Below are 20323 nucleotides of genomic sequence, written 5' to 3'. Positions count from 1 at the left end.
CTTGTGCAGAGTTTTAAATCATCAATCTGTGACATGTTCAGTGACTGTGAGCTGCAATTAAATGCTGGATTGAAAAGGTGGCTAACAAACTAAAACCGATCAGGGCTTATCTTGAAAAGAAAAAACAAAGACGATGTGTGTGGAGCAAGTGGTGGTTTGATGTTGTCTCACTAATTGCGTCATCAGGTTCTGAACTCCTACTGGTTTTTGATTTGACAGTTGTCGTAGGAGAAGTCACATTAAAGGACTGTGCATCAAATTTTCTGAAACTGACTCTGATTTCAGCAGAGATCAAGTTTTCTCGCAACGGCCGTCTGAGAACATGCCAAAATAGTGTTCATAGACTTCAGATTTTGGCCTAGGATCAGAAGAATTTTAGGATTCTCAAAATTTGTCTCAGACGGCCAAATCGTGGCCAAAAACATACAGTGTGAACCTGGCTTTAAATCTCTGAGGCCCTGGACATGTACAAATATGCGCTGACACACACAAAAGCCTACATAAATCCCAGGCTCTCCTTTTGCTCTGTTGGTTTTCTCTGCACTAACACATCTATCACACACACAGGCTAAATCTCTGCTCACTTCATTCTGTATTTATTTCTCATGTGACCTATTACAATCTCACTGACATGTCTTTCCATTCCAATAAGGGCATTTGTCTCCCTGCACATTTCAGAATAGAAATTGAACCCCTATATAAACAAACCCCTTTACACTATGCAAATAAATTATCATATATATTTTGTGTATAAAATTGTGTAAATGAACACCCATCTTGTTTTTGATGTAACTATTACATAGCAAAAAAGCCAATAAATTGATATCCCTATTACAAGCAGAACATATGACACTATGCCACTGCTTGTGCTTTGTTTCTTAATTATGAATAAATGCAGGTAAAGTTACTTTGCAAATTCGTCATATACAATAGGCTATGAACCTAAAAGACCTACAACATCACTAGGTTTGAGTCACCAAGATACAGACAGTTCATTACAAACACGATGACTGTTACGCCATTCACAGCTGGATCCAACTTCAAGATTTGAGATTAGTGAAAATATATATAATTAATTAAAAAAATAGCCACATCTTGTTCTGAAATTAGGCAATAATATGGTACATTATTTTACACACAGAAATATATAATATACAAATATATATATATATATATACTACTAACTAATTATTTTATTTATTAATATTTCATTTGTTTTTTTTATTTTTACAGCCTTTTTATTCATTTTAATTTGATCCATTTAACTGACACATTTTAGGTTCACCTTTCTTTCCGCATGCAGTTTTAAATCACTAAATTCTACATGTCTGATTATTTCTTATTTCCTTTATTATGCTTATATAAAGCACTTTGAATTACCATTGTGTATGAAATGTGCTATATAAATAAACTTGCCTACCTTAAACTAAGACAACACTGAATCAACACACTTAAGTGCTCTTGAGAAACTATGTGTAGAGGAGAGAAATTAAAAAGCTGATGGCTCAGACAGAGAGGATAGAGAGTATCTCTGTGACTTGTACTGTGAGGAAAAACCCATCTGGTGATACAAATTTCAGAGGGAATTGTGCCGTCTCTTGTGTGCCAAGGTTAATGAACACACATGCAGGAAAATTAATTCAGGCCCATTTCTGCATAACAGCCTTGACACCCACTGGCAGTTTCCACAAACACACACTCATACATAGAGAGCTAGTTGCCTCTGCACTACCAGCTCAATGTGACAAAATGCATGCTGATTTAACTACAAGCACATATTAATGCACCACATCAAATGCATTAAAACCTAAACCGTCTATAAAGAACACAAGACCCACACAATGTAAAACAAGACAAAATGCACAAAAGACATAAAATAAAAAATAAACTAATATTCATGCACTCAGACTCCATCTACAAATACTATCCACTGTTTACACTGACTAGAGAGCACAGCACTTACAGCGGGAGCATTCTGGTGAGAAAAGAGCCCGTCAGCCTGTGTAGAGACAGAGCAGTTATTCAGTGGCGAGTGAGTGATGCATGGCTCTGAGATATTAACCTGGCTCACTGACAAACATGTTCATCATCACCCAAAATGCCTCTGAACCAAGCAGTCCAAGACCAGTAAATAGCCTTTTAGACCATCAGTTTTTAAGTAAAACCCAAGAGCATTACCACTGTTAATCATCCAGATAGTCAAGAGAGACAACAGTCAGTATATATATATTACGTACACTACTGGTCAAAAGTTTGGGGTTGGTAAGATTTTTAACTGTGAATTATTATTAGAATTTATAATAACTTCTATTTTAATCATTTTAAAATGCAATTTATTCCTGTGGTGGCAAAGGTGTATTTTCACCTGCCATTCCTCCGATTTCTGAAGGATCATGTGACACCGAAGACTATTCTAATATGCTGAATAAACATCTTTTATTATCATCAATGTTGAAAACAATTGTGTTGCTAAATATATTTGTGAAAATGTGACACTTTTTTTTCAGGATTCTTTGGTGAATAGAAAGTTCAATAGAACAGCATTTAAATAAAATACAGCTTTTGTAATTTTATAAATGTCTTTGCATCCTTGCTGAACAAAAGTATCAATTCCTTCCTTTAAAAAATATTTGATTCTTGGTCACCCTCACCCAAGGTTTTTTACTCATCTTAGGGAGTTTTTCTTGCCATTGTCGCCTTTGGCTTACTCGATGGGTTTCTTTAGCACCTTACTATTCTTTGCAAAGCTGCTTTGGAACAATGTGAAATGTGCTAGAAAATGTTATTGACATGAAAACCGAATAGACTTTAGCTCTAGTACTTTCATATTCACTATCATTCAGAGGAGATTGATGTGTCTACTACTTGCCACTGTCTACAAGTGCAAAGTTAAGGCAGACTACATACATTACATACACACACAAAAAAATTGCTACTGCTGTGGAAATTCTGAAACATAAAAAGGCATCAGTGTCTTGTTGAGGTGAGAGAGCCGATAATGAGGTGTAACCTGAGTTCAAATATTAAGTGAGACGCAGCTCTAGACAGACAGGTGGAGGATGTGTGGGGACGCGAGGTGTGAAATTTCATTAAAATACAGCCTGCAGCAGTGTGGGGATGTGGGATGTAGAGAGCAGCTGCTTTAATGGCAGGAAGGATGGCATGTCTCCTGGGAAAGGATTGGTACCTTGTGGCATTGTCATCCTTTTCATCCCTTTGTCTTTACATACTCGCAGTTCATTTAAACACCATCTCGTGCCTTTTCTTTCTGATTTCCACCTGTTTTACATACTCCACTTGTCCTCTCTCAAGATTACCTCTGGCCCCCTTCCACCACTTATAAAAATGTACCACAGTAACCACAGTGTCCGCCAAAATACCATAACATAATACCATTACTACTGTTATTGATATAATGATGAAGTATAAAATTGTAATTAATCCGATTTTCTATTTATTTAATAAAATTAGTACATGTAAAACAATAACTTGCTGCCTTAATTTTTTAAGTACAATCAACTTGGCTATGTAAGACATTTCAACTTAAATTACTTTAAATTGACTAGGGGTGTCAAAAATCCTGTTCGATTTTTGAGACATAAGTGTTCATTGAATCGATTGTAAAATCGATTTTCCATGTCTAAAGGCGTTTCCATTTTCAACGCCAAATATAGGCAAATCCACGGACAACTAACAGGCATTAGGACGAACGTAAAGAGGGCGCTCGAGACACACTCAAGTCTCAATATTTCTGATGATTTATTGGCGTAAAGTTTCATGGACAATGACAAACAGGAGTGCAACATTCTCAAAAAACAATAAGCAGAGTGGACTACAATAACATCAATGAAAAACATTAATGCAGGCTTCAACATGGCTGTTTACCATTAGAAATGTAATTATAAATACATTATATTAGGGGAGTCCAGACTACATGTGTACTTGTTGTAGCTTATCCACATTGTGTGCCCACAATAGATGCTGGCACAGTCAAAACACTCAAATATCAGAGAAGCCCTAATTGTTTTAGTCAATAATTTAGGCCCTTCAAAACTTATTTTTTTACCTGCAGTTTCGGACAAATATTTTTGGTTCTTGAAATGTCCGTGCATTGTATAGGCTATATCATGGTACTTTATAATATTGCCACATACCATGATATGTTATGAAACAAGCTTCATATCTGCCATGTATCCAAACTTTTGTGGCTTTTACTGGTCTGTAGCATCACAGAACAGTTATCCATATACAAACACACTGATTCTTGTCCTTCATTGTCTCCCTTGTACAAACACACACAAACAAACAACACTGAAAGAAACCGTCAGACCACGCTGTCAACACTTCTCAGTGCACATGTCTAAAGTGCATGAGCTCAGCTCTACTGTAGTGTCAAACTGGGTTACAGTCAGCCAGCTCACTGCATCATGACCAACACTTACACTCTCTTGTGAGTGCAGCCAAAACTAAATAAATATTTCACGCAAATATAAAAAAAAAAAAGACAGAAGGTGTATTTGTTAAAGTAAGTGTGCAAATCAGACCCATCTGCTTCACTGATTATTCTGATTCATACAATTATTAATGACACTGGACACAAGCTCAAGGGTGAGGAGGGAGGACATCCTGAAACCTGAGATCGACATTAACCAGAATGATGTAGCCTTACTGCTCTAGCTATACCGGAGGACCAAATGGTATATATTGATCTACCTAAAATTAGGGAGCCGGGATGAGGATAAAAATGGTGTGAATTAAGGAACTCGAGTGAAAAATAGTCCTTTATATACTTCAAGGGGTTTTATTTGGTTAATGTAAGCATTTCAGATGCCTCTTACCTGCCGTTGTTCATCTGCTGCGGAGAGTGGCCGGAGATGTCAGAGGGCTCTGAGCGTTTGTCAGGGGAACGGGATCTACTGCGACGGGTGCGCTCATGGGAATGATCTGATGCCAGTGAATGAATTTCTGAAATGTCTGTTAAAACAAATCATGATTTTAAAAGTATCAAGTTAGCCAAAGTTGACTTTCTTTTAGAAAATGGCAAAAATCCTACAAGAAAAAGGGAAATAAAATGGACAAGAAAACCATGCAACAAACACAATACAAAATATAAAGTTGCATTTGACCTTAAGTCTAAACTTAGCAATTTCAGATCTACATGTTTAACATAGATAATCTCACCATCTCTGTCTGAATTAGCGGAGGGAATGCTATTGTCCAAATCTGGAATGTTGAGGAGTGTCGCCCTCTCATCTCTCTGCACCACCATCTTCAGCTTGCCTTTCGATCGCTCTATAAGTTTCTTTGCGTCTATCAAAGACAGGTTCTCAGTCACTGTGCCATTGATCTATATTGAGAGGAGAGAACACCATTTTCAAACACACTATGGATGCATACGTCTGGTATTTTGTAAAGTGCAGTGTTAAATTCGTTGACAAATAATTTGTCGTAATTTATCATCAACAACATTTTTTCATTGACGAAAACAAGACTAAATAAAGACTAAATAAAAGTAAATAAAATTTTGAATTGACAGTTTTGAATGACAAAACCTATAACGAAAATCTATTGACATTTTTGTCAATGAATAAAAACAAGAGGAAAATATTAGGGACGATTTAGGAAGTTTGAATTGTAATGTGCTGATCTACCCGGCGGGACATAAGTTGGCATACACTTGCAGCATGTCTCATAAAATGTTACAAAATGTTAACGTGTGGGAGAAAGAGAAGGGCAGACATATGGATAAATCTGAAAAAGCATGACGATGCGAAAGAGAGCTCAATTCAGTCCGGTTTTCAGCACGCACACAGAAAGCCGCCTCTCACAGGGCAAGTGAATGTAAACAAGTGTATTGGATGTGTATCAGTTTATTGGAGCCGTGCATTTGGCCTAAAAGTGAAAACAGTCTAATAAACCTGCTGCTGTCCATTATTAATGTTAATCAAACAACAAAAGAAAAAGAGAAAATCACTCAATGTTCTTGACTGAATAACTTTAATAACTTTATTAAGGATTAATCTATATTTAATTTATACAAATAAATAGCCTATGTCTGCTTGAAAGAATGAAGAATGTTGCATGCAAGTTGAAATGCTTAATTGATGCATCAAAACTAACTTTAGCTGGACAATAACTTTATTCTAGAGATGCTGTAAAGCCGAACAAACTCTGTTACTTTAATTTCCTATTATCACTGTAAAGCTGCTTCTATATTGACATATAAACAATCTATATTGTTAAAAGCACTATATAAATGAAGGTGACTTGACTAAAATTTAACTAAACCCATTCGAATTTTGTCGACTAAATCTACTGTAGATTTAGTCAACTAATATCTAATGATATTTAGTTGACTAAAACTATAACCATTCAGATGACTAAAATATTACTAAAACTAAAAAGTCATTTTAGTCAAAAGACTATGACTAAAACTAAATAAAAATTTGCTGTCAAAATTAACACTTGTAAAGTACTGCTTTAAAAGTGACCTGGTCAAATTACATCACAGATGAAGCACTTATCACTGTTGAGAAAGCCTGTTGTATAAATGAAGCATTTTTTTTAATTATAATTAAAACAAACACACATATACACACACACACACTTAGTGCTTAGCTTAGCCCTGCAGATAGCAATAGGTAAATAAAGCGACGTGACGTGTGGCCAAAAATGGAATTTGTGCCCTGCATTTCACCCATCAAATTGCACACACACAGTAGTGAACACACACACACACACACCGTGAACACACACCCCGAGCAGTGGGCAGATGTTTTGGAAGAGAGCGCTGAGACTCGAACTCGTGACCTTTGGGTTACAAGTCCGACTCTCTAACCATTAGGCCACAACTGCCTTTGACTAAAATAAACACATCATGTACTCTAACATTCAAAAGTTTGGGGTTGGCAAGATATTTTATTGTATTTGAGAAATCTCTTATGCTCACCAAGTCTGCATTTATTTGATCAAAAATACAGTAAAAACATTTTATTTGAAATAGAAATCTTTTGTAACATTATAAATGTATTCAGTCACTTTTAATCAAGTTAATGCATCCTTGCTGAATAAAAGTATGGATTTCTTTCAACACACACACACACACACAAAATAAACTTACCTCAAACTTTTGAATGGTAGTGTATAGGCGGCAAAATAAATGTGCCGTCTGTGATTTTACATTTACAGAGCCTTGCAAGAAAACAGCACCGCTGGCAGTGCACTCTATGCCCTTCAGTTTCACTCCAGTGCTCTGTGGGATATGCTCTGCTCCACTTAGTAAGCACTAGACTCATTTAGCTGAGGACAGTTCATAAATTAACGTGGAAATGTCAAGTAATTCCCCCCATTAAACAACTAATAACTTGGTAACAAGTCAGCCAGCTGATACTTTTTAATATTCTTAATGTAGAAATGAAATTATAATTATGCAAACATTAATATTCTTAATGTAGAAATTAAATTATAATTATGCAAACATTAAGAAAGAGGGTGAGAGAGGTTTAACAAATATTTAATTTTGAGTGTGCTTAAAGTTACTGTCCCTAAAGGTGCTTTAAGCTGAAAGATGTGACTGAAATAAACAAGCTGAGATATCACACTGATCTGCCCTAGTCTCAGCAAACAGACAATAATCAGTGGCCACAAACCACTGTCAGATTCTACATTTAGCCAATGAGAAGGCTTTTGAGGCGCTTGTCTTCCACATGTTCACAGCAGGCAGTGCATATACAAGAAGAAAGCTGAGAGTGTGACAGATGAACTTGGAGTGGTTTTCATGACTTTAGATGAAGCCAAATGTTCACAATTTTTCATCTGTCAACAGCAATTTACACAGACAAACCTCCTAATAGGAACAGAAACACAAAGCAGGAAAATAAAGCAAAAAAGAAGGTTCTCTGCACTTCTGCAATCCACAACAATCCGGTGCAACCAGGGCAGGACAAAACAGAGCAGAAAAAAGGAATCGCCGGTGCAGCACATATGTTTTCTAATTAATTTATTTATTTAAGGTGCATAATAATGACTAACGTTTCGATGTAAAGTTACATCTTCATCAGAGTCCAGGAAAATAAAGCATTCCTGAAGCTTTTCGAAGCAACAACACAAGTATTGGTACCAGCGACTACATGGCTATGCAGTTCCCTTCTTTTCCTATAACCATCTTTCTATGATCCTTCCCAGACATTGTTTCTCATACCTTTAGGACGACGTCTCCCTCTTGTATGTTGCCGTCACGGGCTGCGAGGCTCTCAGGAGAAATGTCCTTTACAAATATGTGGCTGGCCAGACGCAGACCATATTCTGCACACAACAGAAAATACACACATGAATGAACAATAACAGACATAATCTGACTACTGAGTAACTAACTACAGCATTGTTCTAGTTCAAAGCACCCAGTGGTTATTTGTGCCAGTAGACTAATCACAGCTATTAGCTAATGTACAACAGACTGTATTACACCTGTTTACACATTCTAGTGTGTCAACTTGCCAAATCCTCTGGTGAAGCCCTCAATAGCAATTAAGAGGTTTGTCCTCTAACTTTTAACAGTCTGTAGCTCCGCCCACCTTCATTCTTGCGAGACTTGACGAGTGTGACATTGGAAGGTCGCGGCGGGACATTGGACGCAACTGATCGTCTGTCTGAGCGTGGGGAAATACTCCTCTCACGGGAATTACTATGGTCCCGCCTTCCGGTGCTGCTGCTGCGCTCGTTCCTTCTGCTCGTGCCTCCACTCGCTCCCCCTGCATGTGCTGCTGGACCTTCGTAATCATCCTCCTCAGTGTCATCCTCTTCCTCTCGCTCTGACATAGTCTCTCTGTCTCCCCCTCGACTTACTGGAATCTGCACCTTCCGCTTTCTGCGGATAGTCTGAACAGAGAATATATATACATTAATAAGATAATTTTGTTATTTTTAACATATTAAAAGAGATTATTACAACATATTTTAACATTAGCAAGAGTAAAAGTTATAAACCATTATTACACAGCTCTCTGGAATACTTGAATCTGATCCAAAAATATCCAAAAGTAACACTATTATTGATAGTATTGTATAACTATCCATATTATTCGTATTCAAGAAACACTAAAGGACTAATTGAACTTTTTTTTAAATGTAGTCCTAAAGGTTGCGCCTCATGACAAAGTGTATATAGACTGACCAACAGCTCCTGTACGTACACAAAGACAAATACTCTGCAGTACTGCAGTTTGACTCCCAGCATTCCTCACTGATTAATATAAAGCTCAGTCACGACAGATCACCTACACATCCTGCCTGCCTCAAGTTCTTCCATCTTCCATCACAGCCCACTTCTCACATCTGAGGTCCAGATAAGACTCAAGGTTGTACAGTACTGATGCAATGTACGAGGGATGATGTTAACTTACAATTTTGGCATTCTTTCCACTTTTCCTCAGCTGCTGAACAGCATAGGCATGCTCCACATTGTCCATGGAGACAGCGTTTACCATCACCACTCTATCATTCTCCCTGTAGACAAAAATAAATATTTTTGTGAAGAAAAGAAAAATGTAAATACTAGTGGTGTAACGATACACGTATTCGTACTGAACCATTCGATACGAGGCATTCGGTTCGGTACGCATTACAAACCGAACGATTCGTTGGACCATTTTTCCTAGCAGTCGCGCAGGCGCGACCACCACAGCGCTGCCCAACATCAAATGGCAAACGGAATAAAAGTGGAACGAAACTGCGCTATCCATTATTTTGTGCTTCACGGACCGTTATGAGTTTGGACCAATGTCAGTGCACCGAGAGCTTGATCAAGCGACACTGTTACTACACAGCGCTAAGATATCCAGTAAAGAAAGCATTCGAATTCACCACTGAAGTAATAACATCGCTGCGAGATCTAGTGAGAAGCATTCAAATTTCTCCGTTATTAACAGTAGATCTCTATTAGATCAAACAGCACTGACGTGGAAACCATGAGAAACATTGTGCCGTGAATGAATTGTTATAGGCTTTAAGTCCACAGATAATGTAGTAACACTAAATGTAACCATGGAAGTTTGGCAGGAATAGTAAAATGCTTTCAAGAACATCACACATCTTTTTCCAGCACTTCAAAACTCAAATATTATCCTATTTAAATGTTATTTTTAATGTGATGACCAAAACATAATTTTTTCATCCAAAGATTACCCCCATTCATAAAACTAAAAGTTTCAAGATTTAGCAAATTTTTTAATAAATAATTTATTTATTTTTATTTTTTTATTCATTTCTTTCTTTTTGCTGTATCAAAAATGTACCGAACCGTGACACCATTGTGTTGTATCGAACCGAACCGTGAATTTTGTGAACCATTACACCCCTAATAAATACATATAAATAAAATATAAATAATATTTAACAAATATATAAATAAATTAGATTTACATTTACACACAGACATTACACACACACGCATATATATATATATATATATATATATATATATATACACACATACATATATATATATATATATATATATATATATATATATATATATATATATATATATATATATATATATATATATATGTATATATATATGTATGATATATAAACTTATCTTACTGTAAAAGGGTCTCTGCAGGTCCTCCTTTGAGCACATCTGAGATCACTATAGAGGTCTCTCCGCTCTGGAAATGAGGGTTGTCACGGCCCCCTGATATGGCAATTCCAAACCCAAAACCTGGTGCCTGCAAAGGACACACACACACACACACACACACACACACACACACACACACACACACACACACACACACACACACACACACACACACACACACACACACACACACACACACACACACACAGAGTGATTTCATGGAACTTACAGCATATCTTTCAAAAATTAAATTGGATAAAATGATGAAAAGTCTGTGTGTGTGTGTGTGTGTGTGTGTGTGTGTGTGTGTGTGTGTGTGTGTGTGTGTGTGTGTACTGTCTGGCAGCTTTTCAATCTCCCAGGTGTCTGAAGCTCTGAGCTCTCAATCTTGCACTCAAGCAATCAAAAAGAAAGGCAGATGAGAGTGAAAAGGTAGAGAATGACAGACAGACTCCAGACAGATGGCCAGATCTCTGTTCAGAGCATTTTCCTAATGTCACTGGTTGTCTTCACACACGCGTACCGGTCTGTTCTACCTCTCACTGCCATCCAAACCATCTGGCTTGTGAGTGTCCTCTAAACAAACAGCTATAAATCATATTAAGAGCCAGAGCAGGGGAGGCGCACATATGGGAGAAGACTAGTCTTGTTTATTGTGTATATTGTAACAGAGGCAGCCATGTAATACTGTTAGCCAGCTAAAGAGATTCCACCTATAATAAAGCCCCCAGTAAAAGGCTTAGTGCTCATACACCTGTTATCTTGTCTAGGATGTCAGCACATCAAAAAACGAGTCACAGAGGGACTGACTGAACTGAAGTATAATACAGACATCATGTTATGAAACCGATCCAAGATTTGTGTCCACGGTACTCTGACTCTTACAGATGGGGGGGCTTAAAAATACTGTGCCCAAATGACTCTTGCATAATCTCTCACTCTTTCTCATACTCTGATTCAGATGTGTTTGAGCCTAGCAACATGCAGGATGAGGAAAAGGAACAGGAAGTGGAGCAGAGCAGAAATTCTGTCCTCTCACACACTACTTCCTGCCATCTGTGGAATCGGCTATTGTGTTATCAATGACCACACATCCTGTAACTAGCCATCCCAAAAGAGAAGAGAGGGGAGAGAGAGGAAAGAAAGACAAAAAGTAAAATGGGCTGCACTGATTTTAAAATTCCAAGCTAATAATTATTTTCAAGATATGGCTAGAATTAACATTAGAAACTACTTTGACTAAACATATTTAATATAATAAAATAATAAATAAACTAAAATCAATCCTTTTAAATAAATAAATTGAAAAATAATTTAAAGATTTGCTAAAGATTACATTTAACGGTGTTTTTAAAGCATTAGATGATGTTGATCTACAACTATGCACAATTAAACACTTAATTTTGACTGATACTGAAAAACAAATTAAATAAAAAATAATTGCTGCTATTGCTTAACCAATAGGATACTGAAGCCTGACAATAAATAGAAAGATGAGGAGTGGTGAAGTAGAGGGGAAGAAAAATGCAGCACCAAGTGAGAGACAGTTCAACACTCACCCTGTGAAGAGTCACCGTGTGCTGTTCCCATATTACAGTTTCCTCCATGGTTGTACTCTGTGAGAAAGACAAAGAGAAAGCAGTCAGTTAGGACAAAGTCTAAGCACAGAGAATGAGTTTTTATCAGCAGGTATTTCTCCTCTTTGTCAATGGCAGGAGGTGATTTTACTCTGACCTATATGAGCTGCAGGAATTAAGCATATTTAACAAACCAGTTCTCTATGCTTGAACTAAATCTGTATATGTGTGTTGGCCTGAGTAAAGGTTGTCACAGGGCTAAACAGTGCTGCAAAGCTGACTATGGCCATGAGTGCCGAAGGCACACCACACCCACACCCACACACAAACTACAAACACTGGAAAAGCTATAAACAGAATCTGCTATCCTCATTTTAGCAGAGGGGCATAAATGAAGCCTGTAAACTCAAAGTGCAAGCCAAGTTAGGTTCCTTTATCACTGAAATTTCATATAATTTTACAGCATGCTGATGCTCCTAATAAAAGCATGTGATTAAAGTCTGACACTATTAAGAAAAAATATAGGGCTGGGTATCGATACAGATGTCCCGATTTGATTCCGATTCGCAAGATCTCAATTTGATCTAATTCTCAATTCGATTTGAGATTTTCATTGGCCCCACCACAAAAAAAGGGGATGACATCTAGTGGAGAAGACTAGCAAAAAGATTAACGTCAATCAGAGATTATTTTCAATGTTTGTGGAAATAAATACGAAAAAAAAAAAAAAAAAAAGATTGATTTGTGGCTTTTGGGGATCGATATCGAATCGACCCCATTTTTAAAAACGATTAATCGGAAAATAAATATTTTTCCCCAGCCCTAATTACATATGGTTTATAAGACAGGAGAAAACCCCATCAAATAGAACAGAATGATGTGATCACGATAAGAACACCTGACCAGAATGCCCCACTGTTCCTGACTGACCAATTAGATGACAGCTGTCCAACTCAAGCTTGAACATAAGAACATGTCTCTGCCTTAAATGCAAACATCATATAAACAAACTGCTACAAAATGAACAATCTGCCCTGGTACAATATAGATGAGACAGAGAGAAAGAGAGAGCGAGGGAGTGATAAAGACAAGGAGAGAAACAGCAGAAGGTATTTATTTATAGCTCTAACCCTGAGCTGAGGTGAATGGTTTGTGCTCCTGCTCCTTCACCTCTGTGCTGTAGATGCCAGGCTGGATAAATTATTACAGTATGTCTGAGAGCTCCGAAACAGACTCTAGCTCTAATGGTGCACACTGTATTTGTCTCATTTGTAACGATCAAATTGTAATACATCACAAACAAATACAAAGGTCTGAGACTACTAATGAATTTAAGTGAAATGCCTGCTATTTCGCCATGTTCTTCTATTACATTTTACTAATTGCAAATTATAATAGTAGAAAAATAAAAAAAGGAAAACATAAATAATAATAAATAAAAAACAAAACAATAGTATTTTTACATAATGAGTGATAGCATCGGAAACTTGATCAAAATTAATTATTTTTATTCAAAATTACACAAACATCTCACAAACAAAATGTACACATATAACAACAGTGGCTGTGTTTCTCATTGTTCGTCATTTTAATGGACAGTCATAAAAATTCAGTCTATTATCTACCTGTCTAAAAATATATTATTACCCATCATTTTAATGATCATACTTTAATGATAAGACATTAGCTTTTCATTGTTAATCGTGAACTTACAGGACCAGCATAGGCATTAAAAAATATTAATGAAGAGAACAGATGTAAAGCGACTTTTAAATGTTCAACACCACATGACAAAGCAGATGAATGTATGTTTACGTTTTTGCAATTGTATGTAGCATTGACGAAAGCCACAGGATGCACAAAGACATCATAACCTGAGATCAAAGACGAAACAATACTAGATCATAGCTAACTTATATTCACACTTGCCACCAACTGGATAGGGGTGGAAATTGCAGTTATATCTGTGTAATCTGTCAAAATGACGAACGGCCTTCAGATTCAGAGTCAGTGACGGAAAATATTTGGTTAACATGACCACTGATATATCAAATTCACATATAGCCTAAAGATTTCACAACAGAGCACTCAAGTCTCTGAATCCACCCCTAGTGTGCTTTACATTCCACTTAAACATCTAGCATTTCTGCACTACAAACACAGTTTAACCCTCTGACCTGTTTACCACGCTGCTTAGCAAGCACTTCATTCATGGTCCTAATTGGGACAGGGTCAATATTCAGTTCATGCCCCCATTTCTACCCCTTTCTCAGACTTTATTGTGAGAGAATCTGACCCATTTGAAAGGCATCCACCTCCCACAATCTCACAGTGCCTCTCTCCCCTCCTCTGACCCCTGTCCACAAATTCGTTTTATGTATCTGTAGGGTCAGAGGTGCTGGATTCATCGAACTGTAAGAGCCGACAGCAGGGGCCCCAACCATGAGAAAAATGCCCATGCAGTGAGCCATGTGACTGACAGAGACAGAGACAGGGAGAGAGAGGGAGAGAGAGAGAGAGCGAGAGAGAGAGAGAGAGAGCCTAGGGGGTCCTGTCCTTGGTGGCGGATGAACAGCAGACTGTTCAGGCTTCAGAAGAATGGCGCCGTTACGCCTGCGTGAAAGCTGAGGCAATGTCAGTACTGGAAACAGTAAAGGCTGGAATACACTACATGACATTTGCCCAGATTTTTGCCCTGATTTACAGTCTGGATGAGCTGAAAGATTTCACAAAAAAATCATGTATTGCATGATGGGTGCAGACTCAGATTTTTTAGCTTCAGATTATAAATCCATCCAGTTGGAGGATATCAAAAAATATATATATATTTTGAGACGATTTTAGAACACATTGTTTCCATGAAAGGTCATGTAGTGCATTCCAGCCTTAAGCAACTTTTACAGTTCTGGTTCTACTTAACTATTCCATTAATGAGTGTTTCAGCAATTTTGAGGAATTAAGAATGGACAATAGTTGAAGGGTGAAAAAAGTATTGCATTTACTACCCTAGCTAGTTGTCAAATGATTTCAATGACACACCATTCAGCAATAAGGTATAAGAGGCCAAACATGTTTATATACAAATATTATATGTGGTGAACGGCCAAAATGGCCAAAGCAGCATCAGCCACCTCTGGCTCAGTTTACACAAAAGACCAAACATTTAGTTCAGTCTCAAATGAAACACCATATACACAACCTCAGGGTTTCTAGTCTTCACTGGTATATTCATCAAAGAGAGTTTACTCTCATGTTGTTCCAAACCCATAGGACCTTTGTACATTTTCAAAACACAAATCAAGACCTTGTTAATGAAACCTTAGAGAATAAAACTCAATGGTTCTCACACATCAAACAAACATGTTTGAGATTCCATTTTGCATTTTTCATGCGATCTATGTGTGCTGAACAATGTTTATATGAATAAAAGCCTAAATTAAATCTGTTCATTATATAAAGTGATTTTATCTCTTCAGAAAACATGGATTAAACTACTCGATTTATATGAATTACATTTACAATGTCTTCATGAACTTTTGAAGCAGAATTTTTTTTTGTGTAATGGTCCTTCAATCATTATGGTTTATTAAAAATATCTTAATTTGTGTTTCAAGACCAACAAAATGGGGGTGAGTAATTGATGACAATTTACATTTTTGGGTGAACTATCCCCTTTTAACTAAAGGAATCTCATCCATGCTGAGAAAACATATAGGACTATTGATATATGGAAGCTTATGGCCTATGTGTGTGGTCAGGTAACAGATGGGAGAGTCACTCGACAGTGCTAGAAGTCATTTATATGAGTCAGGCTAAGCACTTCTGATTCTCTAATCTAAAGAGATTATCATTTTATTAATCACAACAACACAGAGCTAAAAGTAAACACACTATTCTGAAACCTGAGCTATGCGAAGCTTAACAGAGATAAGACCGGAGTCGTAAAACACTTCAGAGCAACATCTGCGGCCGGATATGAGCAATTTGAAATTAAAAGTCCACCACATTCCTGCAAAAATAAAGTTTTTGAATCTACATCAACACAAAAGTAGTCTAGTCCACGCAGAACTAAATTATTTTTGCAGTCAAAATTCTCAGAGTCATTTGCAAGACAGAGTCTGAAACAGCCATGATCTAATAATTCCCAACAAGCAGCAGTAAACAATGAGTCTTTTTGTGTGCAAGAACGCCTGGGTATATTTATACATTCACGTTTATTCAGGCCTGAGGCCTTGTAGTGCTGCGCCAAGAAACAAAGAGCAGGCATGGGCAGTCCCGCTCAGAGCCAAAGAATCGTTCTGCCGCTAAAGAGAGTCTTTGTTTCAAGCAGACCTCAGACCTGCCAGAAAGCGAGAAGGGGTTCAAAGAGACCAGATAGGCAGCTAATAGTGAGCTCTGACAGCCAGGTGAAACTGAGAGGCTTTCTAGTAGATCAGTAGCCATCTTTTCTGGGCCAACAGCTTTGCTAAAACAGGCAGGCAGCTTGAATCTCAGAGAGATTTCTCCCTGGTTCAATAAAACTGAAACGGAAAGCAACTGCTGGTCAACAGAAGCTTGGATTTTGATGGTGATAAGCAGTTTCGGGTGTTTGCTGAGCCACACTCATAAATGTTAAATAATGAGTGTTTTGATCATTAGTGCACTCAGCACACACTAAAACAGCACAACTATAAGTTACAGTCTAAATACAGGTTTCTGCAGTGTCTCAAACAATACTGGCTGGTTTGAAATGAGGTAGGGAGATCCACTAGTACCCGAATTCTCTCTCAAAGAGCATTCCAGCGAACTCATTCTCAGGCCTAAATCAAATAAATTCACGCTTATATTAACACAACACAGCCTGGCTTGCTTTCCTGTGAGAATTGTCAGCTTCAACCTGAACCACTAATCTATTATTGATGATGCAAAGGTCAGCATGATAAAAGACACACATGTGCATGACCATTTTCCACATTAAAGCACTAATTACTAACTTCAAATAAAATAAAAAAATTTAGGGCAAGACGTGCTAGGTGAAATCTTGGCATCTTCTGAAACAATTTAGGAGTGACAGTTTTATTCTTGATTCCCTGCTAAAAATTAAAGCTAATTTATCCTCAAATCTCCTGCCGGTTAAGGTGCTAACCATGTCCTTTCCGCTTTGAACAGGAAATGAACCATTAGCCTTACTCTGGAACAAACCCAAACAGGATAACCTGGGGTAGAAACAGCTGAACACACTGCCGGTGATTTGGTGAGGCCATAAACATCACCTGTAATACTGAATCTGTGTGGCTGTTTTAAGAAAGTTGTGTGTTTATAAAGGAACAGCCGGCCGTTGACACCAGTGTGAGAACGGAGCCCTGATTGGAAAGGACAGGACGTAAACCAAGAGCTGGAATTTACTGCAGGAAGCACCTTCCTGTTTGCAGGGAGTATTTTCGACTTTAAAAGAAAACACCCAAGCAGCATAAAAGCAAAAACATGTTCACCATCTCATTTGTCATATCTATGTCCAAGAGTTCTCCTTTTGTAGATGCTATGTGTCTTATATGTGTCATTTACTTTTTCGAAACACAAACCTGAAAAGAGGGCTAAGGCATTTTGGCACAGGGCCTATGCCAGCAATTACTGGAGTTCACTAGAGAGATTTTAGGCCATGTTGCATACTGAAATGTAGCCTACATATTCAATATTTTGACACAAATCAATGAAAACAGTTGTGCTGCTTAATATTTTTTAGGAAGCCATGTTCCGTTTATTTCAGGATTTATTGACGAATAAAATGTTCAAAATAACAGCATTTATTTGAAATCGAACACTTTTGATCAATTTAATAAAATCTGATCAAGCTGTTTTGGATGTCCTCAATAGTTTGAACAGTTGTATCACGCAGCAGACAAATCAAGGGAGCAAATCAAGAAAGTCAAGAAAGTGCAGAGGAGGTTGGTCCCTGAAAGGGCGGGCATACACCCCTCCTAATTCAGGGTGCGTGGGGCAGCCCGGCATCCTAAGGCTGGCATCTTGGGACTGCCCTGCATGATTCATACGTAGAAATTCTAATGCACTCACTACCCTCAACTAAGCACCCTCAACTAGGTGCCAAGAGATTGTTTTACATCCAAGAGACAAACCCAGTTAAATCACGTCGGCTAACAAATGATGAAACATTTACGAAGACGGGAATCAGATATGAGAGATTAGATGTTGGTCGGATAGTCAGATATCAGCTGCATCAAAACCATATCTGAAAGTGACCAAGCTGTGGACACAAGGTGTGTAACGGTTCTCAGTAAAAAAACAAAAAAAAACATTTCAAACCGTTATCCAGGTAAGGCAGAAGCAGCACACATTTCCTGTGTTTATTCGGATAGGTACAAAACAATAATGAAAGCGCTGGGCAGGGCACGACAATAAGGACTGCTTGGTGGCCCGGAAAGACACTCTGGACAACTGTCAGAACTGTCACTGTCCTGATCGAGCCAGTGCTGCATCGTCACAAAAGTTTAACATTTGCAGATGTTTTAAGCCTTGCCTATTTAATCAGTTGAGTACAAGACGACGCGAAAGAGAACTTGCGCGCACTGTGTGATAGGGGTACAAATCAGACAGTTCATCATGATACGATATGATATCGATTCTCTCAGCCAGCGAAACGATAATTGCTGATACCTCAAAAAATTCTGCGATACGATTACGATACGATTCAGGGCTATATCGATTGATTTATCTATATTTAGATATTATGTGCCAAGTTTACACAACCAGTTACATTTTTATTAACTCACAAATGCACCCATATATAACATGAACGTTAAATTAAACTCTTTGAAAATTGCACACCCTCTCCTAATTGGGACATTTACAACAGAAGAGTTAATTTGCAAAAACAGATAACTAGGCCTATGTTCTTGTTAATTTTCATAAATCATGATGCTTTTTATTGTGCATTCCACGTATCAATCAAACTGCAGCTGGGTTGTTTTAAATAAGTAATAATAACTAAAAAAAATATATATAGGTAACTTACAAAATTAAAGTTCACTGAAAGTATGTTTTTTATATAAAAAGTTTGTTTTTTTAGCAAAAGCTTTGTAACGTTAATCTCCTCAGCTGACATAGACGCCCGAGTTCTGACAAACTTGGTTGTGATTACACACAATACAGGGAGCTTTCCCCGCACCACTGTAACGTGCTGGTTTAGCAAGGTTCTGTGAAAAAGTTTCAGCTTTTAATTTCCTTTTACGCCCCGAAGAAGATATCACGGGTTCATCAAGTTCATTGAAATTATTCATCCTCGATCACTTTTAGTCAGCTTTGACGAAACTCCTCTCAGCTAGCGCGTCTTTTCGAAATGACTAGCAGCCTTGTCACCTGACCTGAATAATGCACGCTGCTGATTCGCTAAAACTTTTTTATTGGAATTATTGGGTTGTGTTCACCAACAACAAGGGTGCTTGTCGGTTTCTGCTGTAAAACATGAACTCGCGATGCCTTGACAGAGGACAATACCGGCTATTGTTTAGGGTTGAGTCAATCTTGTCAGGCGTCTATTTCAAAGACACACCGGCAGACAGTATGGTGAGTAAATAAAAATGTGCGCTTTGGCGGAAAACGTAGATGGACGTTACGTGAGGATGTGAAGAGTGTCAAAATAAAGGTACCGTATATCGATATTTTACGTGTGGCATTGATGCATCGTATCGTAAGACGTTTGCACACACACACACACACACACACACACACACACACACACACACACACATCCGAAGCATGCACACAGAAAGCTGCATCTCAGACAGAACTCTAAATTAAACTCTAAACTGAGTTTGCTTTCAAGTCTTCTTCCACTTAAATGAAAAAATTCACACAAAAAATTAGTCTTGGCATAGTAAACACAGTCGAATATGTCTTGAACACAAACAGTTGAGAAAGACAATGCATGTGTGCAGTATTATTATACTGGATCTGAACATTAAGTCTTAAAGTGAGAGCAGCCTAATGCTGCGGACCGGTTTTTAATGTTAATCAAACGACAAAAGACAAAGAAATCAACGTTTACAAGCTGTCAATATTCGGGTTATGGTCGGGTTAAGGTCACTATTTGGGTTTCTGAAACATTCGGAAT

The 20323-nt window shown here is 37.7% G+C and overlaps 1 protein-coding gene across 14 annotated transcripts in view; it reads right to left on the bottom strand.

Annotated features, from left to right (window-relative positions):
- The window catches only part of tjp1a (tight junction protein 1a), a 147596-nt gene that overhangs the window by 26924 nt on the left and 100349 nt on the right, over positions 1-20323 (bottom strand). For 8 of the 14 annotated variants that reach the window (XM_079866565.1, XM_079866567.1, XM_079866566.1 and 5 more), the window contains 7 exons: positions 12199-12255; positions 10603-10727; positions 9402-9504; positions 8574-8877; positions 8201-8304; positions 5182-5347; positions 4839-4974 (listed from right to left, as the gene is read on the bottom strand). In XM_079866565.1, coding sequence (XP_079722691.1) covers positions 4839-4974; positions 5182-5347; positions 8201-8304; positions 8574-8877; positions 9402-9504; positions 10603-10727; positions 12199-12255 — 995 coding nt within the window. Of the gene's footprint in view, positions 1-1963; positions 2000-4838; positions 4975-5181; positions 5348-8200; positions 8305-8573; positions 8878-9401; positions 9505-10602; positions 10728-12198; positions 12256-20323 lie in introns of all 14 variants that reach the window. The other 6 variants (XM_079866563.1, XM_079866557.1, XM_079866564.1 and 3 more) reach the window with 1 other exon arrangement.

This window comes from Squalius cephalus (genome assembly GCF_949319135.1).
Source record: "Squalius cephalus genome assembly, chromosome: 3".
Taxonomy (NCBI): Eukaryota; Metazoa; Chordata; class Actinopteri; order Cypriniformes; family Leuciscidae; genus Squalius; species Squalius cephalus.
This window is presented reverse-complemented; position numbering and strand designations above follow the sequence as displayed.